The sequence below is a fragment of the Pectinophora gossypiella genome, chromosome Z, assembly GCF_024362695.1.
Source record: "Pectinophora gossypiella chromosome Z, ilPecGoss1.1, whole genome shotgun sequence".
Lineage (NCBI taxonomy): Eukaryota > Metazoa > Arthropoda > Insecta > Lepidoptera > Gelechiidae > Pectinophora > Pectinophora gossypiella.
The window spans coordinates 14,716,017-14,728,112 of record NC_065433.1 but is presented as its reverse complement, the minus strand read 5'-3'; the positions used below and the strand labels follow the sequence as shown (position 1 = coordinate 14,728,112).

The following is a 12,096-nucleotide window of genomic DNA, read 5'->3' as shown; positions in this document are numbered from 1 at the left end:
AGAAGCCAAAGATTTGCTTCCTAAAGAATTTCATTCATCCGTAACTCTTAAAAAAGTACGTATTAAAAAGCCTTCGTTCTCATAATATTATATTCTCAAAATATTACATTCGCAAAACATTACGTTCGCAAAATATTATATTCTCAAAATATTACCTGTACAATGAAACAGAAAATATGTAAAAAATAATCATTCTCTAGTAACGAAAAAAAAAATCAATTAACTTTCTATAGCGATCTGCGGCTTGAGAAGACTGATGCGGGTTTGTGAGAAGTATGCAGGTGGCCACGGTTTAACATGGAAAAGCCAGTTTAAGTATCTGGGGCACATAGTTACTGCCAGTGAGAAGGTATTAATATAAATATAATTTTAAAAAAATGTATGTACCTATTTTGTGATCACGGTTTTATATTATAATTGATTTAATGTTATTATGTAAATTATGGATCATAGTAATCTGAAATAAAGCAATTTTATTTTTTTAATTGTCGTGCAATATCTATAAAGTAATAATGTTTATCTACTTTTTTATGAATAATACTTTTGTACTTCATTATACAAAAGATAATATATTGAGAATATAATATTTTGCGAATGTAATGTTTTGCGAATGTAATATTTTGAGAATATAATATTAAGAGAACGAAGGTTAAAAAGGTATTGAATATTTACTAATAAATAATTAATATATATTGACTCAAATTATGTGAAAAAAAGGTGGTTCTGGAAACCGGACGTCAGAATGTTTGGCCACTTTATATGTTTTTCACTGTTTGTTGAGGTAGGTACTTAAATAATTTCAGTTTTTCCCACTGGTCAGGTTGATGGTCAGACCAATCTGCTCTGGGTACCTTTGTATACAAAAATGTTAATATTAAGCTCTTTGTGTCAACTTTCAATACAGTTAAGTTGTTCTATGTCTCTGCCCGAAACAAGACCAAGTATGTTTAAAAGCAGTCTTTTCTAGCAACTGCTTTTGAAAATAATTATTAAAAAAATCTATCTATTTAATAAAAAAAATGGTGTTCTCAACTTACTCCAAATATTACTGAAAAGTGATTTTACTAAAATAACAAATGTACGCACAAAGGAAAATGTATTGAGTGATGAATTTATAATGCAATCGCAAATGATGTTAACTGGTGGAGATTTGAAGTTGGCCACTTTTTAGAACGCTTACGATAAATTATATTTTGGAACAAAAGTAGATTAAAATGTTCTGCATATTTTTATTTATTTGATTGACGTGGGAAAAACCGGATAATTTAATGTAGGTACCAAATAGTATCAAAAAGGTACTGAATTTTGATAGTCTCCAAACATAAAATATCGCACTTGGTCCAGGGGTTCTAACGCTAACGTTTAGAAAATCATTAATGAATTTGAAAGTATGACACCTAAGTCGAAGTATTTACATTTCTGTATGTATCCTAGTGAAATGTAGTATGCTCCAAAGCGTAACTGCTTTTCTTTCTGTCAGACCCTTACACTTACACTGTACCCAAGTACTATTGCTATGGACACCATCTACGCCAATTATAATTTATTGTAAACACTTTTCGTATTTATATATTTTTATTAATAATAATATAAAGAACTACAAACTATAATATAAGGAAAAAGCGATCATTGTAAAAACTTGATTAACATATAAAATAGTCGATAATCTTGAGATTTTACTTGATGTCGCAAAGTATAGCGACTCCCCTGAGCATCCAGTGGTCAGGGTTTTTGATAGTAGGCAGCCACAACGGTGTGATGAATGTAAGTCCTGTACGGTTCGGTTTTTTATATACCGGACACTGGAAATAAAAATAGAACCTAAGGTCCACTGTTTTAGTTTTCGTACTTTATATTGTAGAAAAGGATCCCTTTACTACCTTAAAAAGTAAGAATTACAATGAAAATAAAATGTTCTGTTGATACCCCTACAATACATAAATATAAATACAATATGCAATTCTACATTGATACCTGATAAAGCTTTGGATCCTTGGGTGCGGTGGAATTGATGGCATATACGTGAATGACAGGAAGCGGCGTGTATAGGACTTTGAGTGTTGATTCGCAGAGCCTGTTATTGCGTCGGTCCCAACCCGCACCGTCCAGGTACACACCGTGTACAAATACACCTTCCTAAAAACCATGAGACGCTATTGTTAAAGATTTCTGGTAGGAGATATTTTTTGTTTTGAATACTATTGTGTAACATAATTATATGTAATAATAATACTATGTTTATATAACTTTGGAATACTATATCGGAGAATAGAAATAATGAAGCGGGCATATGAAATTGAAATCGATGATTCACCGGCTGCGGTGTGGGTATTAAGGAAATAAGTCATAATGTAATTGTTCTACTATAGGTAATATGTTTGGGTACGGGGCCCTAAAGTAAGATATTTACCGGTGGAGGTGCTTTGATTTCTTCCAATGAGAACTTAGTGACATCATTATGTAAAGTAACCATGTCCAATGCCCATCCTTTATGAGCTCGAGTCACTTCTTGCCGCATAGCTGTTAGGAAACCTGAAAATGAAAAAATTAGACAAGTAATAAAATTGTACTTATATTTTCTACTTTTAAGAGATGAGCTATCATTCCGAGCTAACTTTTTTGAAAACTTGAGTACCGAGGTATTGAAATTTTACTTAGGCCTTCTATCTAGCCAGGTCTCTCGAGCTAGACTTACGAAACTAGTAGCAATGCTTTGCTTGTTCTCAAGTACCTTGTGGATTGAAAAATCCAGTCATCCAAAATGAAAAAGGTCGAGCTATGAAACACCAAGAAGAAAATTGCATATTTCTTTCTAAAAATTCTGTAAACCAGAATCCAAGAGTTGACGATGACCAAGAACTTTTTAACCATATTTTTGGTACTTTTGCATCGTATATTGCATCAAGCGACTCACGTAGTGCCTGAAAAAGATTGAATAAATTTAAAACTCCAGTGTCCCTATCTGTCTATTCGTTAGTACTGCCTACGCTATTCCCCTATTCCTTCTAAAATCAATCCGATATACTAACCACCTTACAAATAAAAAATAAACCAGGGATGAACGTGGGTTTGAGTATTTGACAGCCAAGCAAAGTTCAGTCGGATTGTATGATAATTGGATTCAATTACATACCCACGTTCATCCCTGGTTTATTTTTTATTATTAAGGCGGTAAGTGTTCAACTTCAACACCACAAAGTCGCTGCTTTGGTCCCACAGGCGCAGGTCGCGCGCATACTGTAGCCATATATAGTATGAATTAATACTTTGGTTACTTACAGGATATATTGTTACCTATCGAATGTAACAAAAATAACATTTAAGAATGGATATACTTACCTACTTGTTTAACAGTGTCTACAGAAATTAACGGTACTTAAGTGCATAAATGGTGTGGGTCAGAATAGCGGGTGTACTGTTGTAGATACGCATAGTGAAATTCAATGTACCTCCATGAAACGGGAGAAATTATGATAATAACTGAGCCGCGGTCAGAAAGGTTAGTGTACGGTGAAAATGAACGTAATAGACATGGTTAGGTATGTGTTGTTTACCACAGGAATGTACTTTCAATGTATCTCACAAAAATGTAATTAAATCATAATAATTAACGAGGTAATTAACTAAACAATTCTCGACGATTTCTAATTACGTCCATTTTCAACATACACCCGCCATTCTGACCGCGGCCTTATTAAAACTTCTCCTGTTTCATGAATACCTTCATGAAACTGGAGATTTACATTGAATTTCACTTGAGGTATCTATATCTCCAACAATACACCTATTCTGACCCACACCAAAAATGTTTTTTAAAAATATACTAACTTCGTTCATAATTATGGTACCATCGATGGCAAGAAGCAGATCTTTTAATGTCGTCCGCACAAGACCAATCACTTTTTGCATTCGGTCAATTTCTTGGCGTAAAAATATTACCATCGAGTTCAGCATTCCATAGAATCTCAATCTGGAGATAGGTATCTTTGATTCAGTATACTAATTTTATTATACTTGGTAGGACACGACATTAAGTAGAAATAATTGGCGGGAGTTGCCTAGCGCACGTATTACCCTCTTCCGAAATACTTACATGGACGATCCGTTTTCCGTGTTTTGTTTTGGCAAGTACCAATGCGTTTATAGATACGTTGAGTAGGTAGTGAGTAGATGTGTGCTGTATGTGTATACCTGTAGTAACCCCACACAGTGGCAGAAAAAATTAAGTGTACCTACCTTAAGCTAGTCCAAAGGCAACTCTTGTTAATAATTCCTCTGGGGGTAATTTACTAACTTTATTTAAGGACACTTGTAGTGTCTTGCTGATTTGCTCACGCCTATATTACCATATTAGGTATACATCAATGTCTCAAACACGCTGGATTGGTACGCATGCGCAGCACAGCAACCGCAAAAAACTTTTTCATATGTGTATTTATTGTAAATCGTGTCATACGCACGCGTGACGGCAACAGGTAAATGAAATTTTACCCACGTGCGTGAACAAATCCGCATGACAAAGGACATGGTATTGTACAGGACAAGTTATCAATACACTGTCCGCAAGCGCCGTGCACTATTATACACTTATATCACTTCCAAAGAACAAATAAGTAGGTAATAAATACTACAATCTGAATTTTGAGCGTCGACAAACATTTTCATTGAGCGTTTGAGTTCTAAGTATACAGCGAGCGAGCTAAATTCTATATCACTATTTTACCTTTCTTTGACTTCATGCGGGTCGTAATTACTTGGCACCTTATCCAGCATTTCTTTAGACTGGCGATAGACGGAAGCTTCGCGACTCTCACCACTACCACCACCAGATTCCTTAGGTTGTATTGATAGTATTGTGTCTAACAAATCTTGAACCACAGCGCGCTGATAACTACAATATAAATAAACATGTTTTCCAACTTGCAAGCTCCAAGTGCAGTAATTACCTAACTGCTTTATTTTTAATTATATGCAAATGGTGCATTAGCTTTTGGGCTCTTTCTTAAAATGCCCTATTCGTAGAATACCCTATTCGTACAATGCCATATTCGTAGAATACCCAATTCGTGAAATAAATAATTAGGAAATAACAAGTTAACAACGCCATCTGTTGGATGTGTGGTATACTAGTCGAATGTTTTTTAATTTGAAAAATGAGTCATTTTAAGAATAGGTCCTTTTAAGATTAAGTCATTGTACGAATAGGTCCTTTTTTAGGGGTAAGACGTTTTGCGAATAAGTCCTTTGTCTACACGAGATATATAATGAAGCAATTATGCCTACGCGTTCGTGATATGCGGTCAGCATGTTACGAGGGCTGTTTAAAGTTCGAGGCTATTATTTTATTGTAGCTCATGTATATTCACAGATATTTACGTAATATCAGCATTGGTGTGCAGTCCATACGCCTGAGGAGGATCTGTTGTTTTCATCTTTTCAATCTCTTCGAGATATTCGGGGATATTCTTGAATTTCATTATTCCATAACCCTTGTAGAATTGAAAATCTTCATTGAACAACTGGTCCGAGAGCCAGACACGCGTGAAACACACTAACAGACGCGTGTCGTAATCATCAGTGACACGCCCGCCATACTGTACCGCTGATATCATGTACCTGTTAGTTTCGGGATATTTCATTATTAGCACTCAAACTAGCGGCACGCTATGATGATTGTTCTGACATAAGCAATAAAGTACAACAATCGCTCCGTGAATGTAGATGTAAATTAATAATCGGAATCATTTATTCAACGTAATTATCATAGATAAACTTGTTGATGGACAATTTAACATTTTTGAATCTACGTCATTTCGCAAGGTGTTATTTATGTGTGTCTGAGGAGAAGAAATGACAAGAAACTGCAACAGCAAATCAATGTAGGTAGGTACATTACAAGTTATTTAATAACTAGAGAAACACATTTGATACCCGACATTTTTATCATTTAGGTAATCATTAATCTTATAATAAGCTTTTTTACATAAAGTAGGTAAGCTTGATATGAGCTTTAATATGAAACATGATGAACACCATAAAGTACAGAGGTAGTGATGAGTGAACGGGTATCACGTTGTGTGTAAGGATATAACGTACCTAAGAATTTACTATGGACGGAACGTGCTCAGACAAAATATTCGTACCGGTTTTTTACTTTATCTTTTTTTACTTTATCTGAGCATCTTAAAGTAATTGTTGATGTAATCGCTTTTTGATGTAAAAGTAGCAAAGACTTATAACATAAGTACAAGGGAACAACTTCTTCTGTAGGCCTGACAGACTAACATATTTATTCAAATTTGCAACAGAACACTTGCCATTCTGACCCACAAGAAAATTCGACGTTCTCATACATTGTAGCTGGTTCTTTCTAACGTTTGCTTAATTACACACTTTCAATTAAAATAGTAATCATGTCTTTTAAGATGTTTCTAAAAGCTTATTAAATGGTACAGGTTTTAGAAATACTTTCAGGGTGTATGACTACTTCATGTGCTCCATTATTCTTCGGCGAAATTTTAACAACAGTAACAATTTTTACCAAATTCTTACTCTGACTTTCATTTTTTCACGTGCAGTCCACTTCCTTATACAGGGTGTTAGTGACATCGTAATGAAAACCGAGGGGTGATTGAGGCCATGATTTAAGTTGATACCAAGTGGAATTTTCCGTCGCAAAAGTATGGAACTAAAAATAATTTTAAAAAAACATGGATATTCAGACTGAAAATTCCACTTAATATCAACTTAGAATCATGGTCTGAACCATCCATCCCCCTCAGTATTCGTTGCGGTGTCACTAACACCCATACCTACTTGTATGGCTACTGTATGTACTTGTGCGGGGTGTAAGTGACATCGTAACGAATACTGAGAGGGATGATTCAGCTGATTATTCTGAGTTAATATCAAGTGGAATTTTCCATCGCAAAACTATAGAATTGAAAATAATTTTAAAAAACTAAATAAATAATGAATTTTGCGACGAAAAATTCCTTTTGATATTAACTCCGAATCATAGTCTGAATCATCCCCCTGAGTATTCGTTACGATGTCACTAACACCCTGTATGATGGTATGAAGTGAAAAGAAAAAAATATTAAGAAAGAGCGACAAAATAATGATTTCTGAAGTAAGGTAGATAACCTTGAAAAAGGTAAAAAATGAGTCATATCACCTAAACCGTAAATAATCGGAACATAAACGGGGGTGGTTTCTGGTGTCAATGAGACCCCTATCTAATTATTCATTTTGAACTTCAATCTTTGGTATAGCGGCGTGTTGCGTTGCTTTATTTACCCGATTCAATCTACAGCGCGAATTTGAATATATCTTAAAGTTTACCGTGATTACCCCCTTTAGTCCTTGATGTTAACAAATAGTATCGACGACAAAGCAGGTAGATATTATTTACTGACCGAACTGTAGTCCAGCTAATGTTCTGTCCTGGATCCAAAGAATCCAAATGATTTTGTACAAACATGCAAGAAGACAACCAATCTGCAGAATTGAATTCGTAAGGTATGTTCCAACCAAGAGGTCCGAACTTCCTTCTCTCTTGGACGACGGTGTGCAAGAAAGAAACAGTAAATATCATTGGCAAGTAGAATGGACTGTCGCTATAATCTAAGAAATCCTGACTCATGGAATCATATGTCCTCATGAGACCAGCTTTTATGCCTGAAAGTTATAAACCATAATATACTGTCTCATTTAGAAATATACAATGCTCTTATATTATTTCTTATAGTTACTTTTATATACCTGAGGGCGGTTCGCATGTGTATTTAATAGACATTTGTAACAATGTTATAGGGAATCTTGGGTGAACTTCTGTAGTTATCCATAGTCTGCGAACAAATACGTATGCGTTACGAATTTATTTTTAGAAGTTTATTAAGTTGCAATAATTTGAGTATGAAACACTTAGAAAAACTTATCCAAGCAGGTAATAACCGGAATGTTTCGTGAATTGCTTCTGGGTCTTTTTCCAATTCTGAGAACTGCTCCATAATTTCCACCATGTACTCCAAGCCCAGATGGCAGTTTTGTAATAACACCCACAAGCCCTAGAATTAAGTACAAAATAAGGGTAGGATACCTTTTCTAGTTTATAACAAGAATAGCAAAATATATCTATGTACTTTAACATATCTATTTATTCTAATTAAATAGAAGGTGGTCCGTGGAATTTAGGTATCCATCATAATAAATAGCAAGGGTAAATATCTATTTAGAACTTATGTAAGTATGCCTCCAAGTTACCTCGGAAAGGGCGCGATCGATTAATTTCCTTGCGTGTACTTCTTGCCCTTGTCCCATGGATATTGCTGAACACAAGCACTCCAAGCGCTTTGCAGTTATTTCGATAGACGGAGTGGGGTCCGACCCCATGGCTAAGAACCCGATCAGGGGTACCAAAGGACGCGATTCCATGACCATTTGCTGCAAAGAAAAATGAATCAAGCACTGTGGTTACTGTTCAGTGTAGGTATTCTCTAAATATTGAAATTTAATTGTCTGCAAAATATCACCTCGTAATTCACTATGACGGCTTCAGAATACCTTTTGCCCATTGATGAACACACATATTTCCTGAAAATATAGTGTTTTTAATACTGTAATATTAGTTTAAAAGTTTCGTTTTTGTCTACAACTGTTATTTATTTTATAATGTATGGGTGTTCACGTACAAACTTTGCGCCAAAGTTCTGTCTGGACACCAGGCTCTCACTACTAGTAGTTTTCTGAATACGTCCAAGTTGTGGTATCCATCGGGCAACGTTTCGTCCTCTGGCGCTTCTTTGTCGAACCTGAAACGTATTAGTAATAGAAGCATGCGCGAGGTATTGGTAATATCATAGTAGAGGGCGAACAATCTTATTATACCTACATATCTTATTATGACGTAAACATTAATTCAGTCCGACAAATTATGATAACAAATAAAAATAATAATGTCATCCAAGGAGCTAAGCTTACCAAGCCTTCCAACCTTTCTCGTTATTTGATACCTGATCGAGAATATTGGTGAATTGGCGAAGAGTCGAGAGCTGTACAAGATTTAACCAAGACATGTCTGTAATCCACTTGTATGGTTTCGGCGGGCACGCATTTAGGTCTAGTGCAGCGCCACCTGTTGGGGATATTTTGAAATTACCACACTCTTACTCTTACCCCGTAGTATACACATAGATATTAAAAATTTGGACGGGAACCGTGAGATAACTTTAAAATATCGGTACTGTCTTTGTTGTAGGTATATTATTATGTTATGAAAGTGGATGTATGATCAAGTTATAAATTATGCCACAGTACACATTTTTTTTGAATAAGTACACATAATGATAATTACTAAATAATTACTAGGTACTGTAGGTAGGTAGGTACTGTACTGTAAACACCATAAAGCCAACAGTAAACCCGCAAAGGTTTGTGTCGATGCCTGGCTTTCGGCACGGATCAGTTTGCCGGCAGCATGCCGATCCGTCACAACAACAGCACAACAGTCGAGTTCGAGGGGTAATGACGATTACGATTTTATTAATAAAGTGATGACAACTACGCTGTGTATAAATATGTACGGTGCTTAATTGTTTAAATAATTACTAGAGCTGTTTATGTTATTTTGTTGTTTTCAATAATAATTTATACCTTTAATGAAGGTCTGGAATTCTTCAAACGTTATGTATTCTTTATTCATATCAATTTTCAAGGTTAATAGGACAGTGAACAAATATTTGTGCTTCTCATAGAATCCTCTACTTATATATTTGAACACGTCAAAGGTCTAGAAAAGAGCAACAGGTGGTTTTTATTAGATCAAGATCTAAGATTAGATCATACCATTTTAGAACCAAATTTTTACTATTACTTTGGTTTTTTTTCTACTTGAAATCTGAGGTACAATATAAATATATTAACTAACCAGATAATCAATAATGAAATTAATTCTTCTGGAGGTGATGGGGCTTGGGGTAGACCTATCCATGGAGATATCGAATCTTTCGAGAAACTGCGCTAGTGAAGTTTGGTACATATTGCAGACGAGAGACATGTTACACACGAGGAAGTAAAGCACAGATCCTCTGGTGGCTACGGGTCGGAACTCCTCACGAGCCGCGTTGATCTTCAACTCGGTCTCTTTTGCAGTATCCAGTTTTTCTTTTACCTGAAAATGAGATACGGTCGTTTCACTCCAATTGAGTATTTGACTGGGTCAAAGATAAATTATAAAATGGTAACGTAGAAATAGAACAACAGTGGCTGCAAGTTGTCTTTGATTACCTGTGGCTCTGCCCACCCCATTAGGGATTACGGGCGTGAGTTTATGTATGTATGTATGTAGAAATAGAAGCCAGTCTAAGAAGATTAAAAATCTTATTTTAGTATTCGAATTATTTTCGAATTTTATTTACGAATTATGTAACAATGAGTACAACGTTTGAACGCTTTTATTGATGACGTCACAGGACAGTATTTCCATACAAACTCCAAAGAAAACTTTCGTTTTGACGTTTCGTAAAAATTGTCTCATTTCACTAGGTTGTCAAGTAGCCTATCTCTAGGGATAACTTTATAGTTAGGAGTAAGTACCTAATTGTTAGAGTCGGAAGAAAAAAGCTTAGGCGAACATGTCGCTATCTAATGTTTTTTAAAGAAATTCCTGGCCACGCGATCGTGCGTAATAACTCTAATAACTAAGAGTGGAAGAAGCTAAAGTGATGTGTCAGGATATAATAAGTGATTCAGTGGTCTCTGTCTATCCATATGGGAAATGGAAATGGATCATAACTTCATTATTTTGGAATTATGACCTAATCGGACGATTGAGAGGTGGTTATGTGTAATAGACGCACTATAAATAAATGACTAATATGCGACCTCTGTTAATATATATTTGTATGTATAATATTATTTTATTTTTTAGTTATTATGTAAGTATTCATTACACGTGTTTAACTATGTTTATTTATATACTTGTTCTGTACTTTCTGTGCCTTCCCACATAAAAAAAACTACTCACTTTATACAAAGATGGTTGCTTGGAAGAGATTTCTTTTAGAGATAAGTAAAATATAATGACAAATATAGTGATCAGTAATTGATTGTAGTCTTCAATAGTTAAACACAATACAGCAACTGCTACTACTATGGCCACGCAACTAGTAAGTATGTCCAAAGCACAACAGGTTTGTTATAAAAGGTATCAATGTACGTAAGGTATAAAAATAATTTTGGATAGTAAGTATTCTCCTCCGTCTCCTGTCATTCGTATCTTGTGAATATGCACTTCACACACATACACAGAGCGCCTAGCATATCCACAGATATTGAATACTTTAAGAGGAGCAGGCTAAACAAATATCATACAACATTGATAATGTGGAGCACTTATTGCATCCTGCTCAAGATACAAGCCGTAACAAAATTATGTCCTTTTCTTCACTAGTATTGAAACTGCAACACTCACTACGCTGACAGAATTATGACATGCGTGGGCAAATGTCGCATCGAGAAGATTCATGGCATAGCGTCATCTATATATTTTTAAAATATACTGATAAACGAACTGTTATTTAAGTACAATTAAAATGGTGAAGTGTAGCATGAACATGTGTGGAAGTGCTACAAACAAAAAATATTTTGGAATAAGAAGAAATAGATAAACAGAATAGAATAGTAAGAAATTCAAATGGTTTTGATGTGCCCAATGTTTAGGTGCACTACGTCTATTTATGAAAAAAAAAGCATCTTATCATCCAGTGTTATTTATTTCTTATTAAAGCAGTGTATTAATTATAATTACTTGTTGAAAGAACACAAGTACTTAATTCAATAGGCACATATCATAAATGCTATGGATCATTTGACAGATGCAGTATTGTTTACTAGAAAATAATACTGTTTCAGGTTCCCTGAAGATAAAATACGGCTTAAATTCTGATGTGTAAGCTTCTGTAACATAATGTTACTGTAAAGTCTGTTCAATAGTTTTTGAGTGAAAGAGTACCAAACATACATCCATCCATCAAAACACCCATACCAACTTTGTCATTTATAAAGAGACGTTCCAGGTTACGTTCCCGAAAAAAT

At 34.9% G+C, this 12,096-nt stretch overlaps 1 protein-coding gene across 1 annotated transcript in view; it reads right to left on the bottom strand.

Annotated features, from left to right (window-relative positions):
- Nucleotides 1-1,595: 1,595 nt before the first annotated feature.
- Nucleotides 1,596-12,096, bottom strand: part of LOC126380710 (dynein axonemal heavy chain 8) — a 73,836-nt gene continuing 63,335 nt past the window's right edge. The window contains exons 76-91 of the mRNA XM_050030305.1: nt 9,929-10,171; nt 9,655-9,790; nt 8,983-9,136; nt 8,694-8,813; nt 8,535-8,595; nt 8,266-8,445; nt 7,957-8,069; nt 7,765-7,850; nt 7,419-7,680; nt 5,377-5,616; nt 4,724-4,891; nt 3,829-3,970; nt 2,732-2,921; nt 2,411-2,532; nt 1,975-2,136; nt 1,596-1,802 (exon numbers count right to left, since the gene is read on the bottom strand). Coding sequence (XP_049886262.1) covers nt 1,677-1,802; nt 1,975-2,136; nt 2,411-2,532; nt 2,732-2,921; nt 3,829-3,970; nt 4,724-4,891; nt 5,377-5,616; nt 7,419-7,680; nt 7,765-7,850; nt 7,957-8,069; nt 8,266-8,445; nt 8,535-8,595; nt 8,694-8,813; nt 8,983-9,136; nt 9,655-9,790; nt 9,929-10,171 — 2,505 coding nt within the window. The 3' untranslated portion in view covers nt 1,596-1,676. The remainder of the gene's footprint in view (nt 1,803-1,974; nt 2,137-2,410; nt 2,533-2,731; nt 2,922-3,828; nt 3,971-4,723; nt 4,892-5,376; nt 5,617-7,418; nt 7,681-7,764; nt 7,851-7,956; nt 8,070-8,265; nt 8,446-8,534; nt 8,596-8,693; nt 8,814-8,982; nt 9,137-9,654; nt 9,791-9,928; nt 10,172-12,096) is intronic.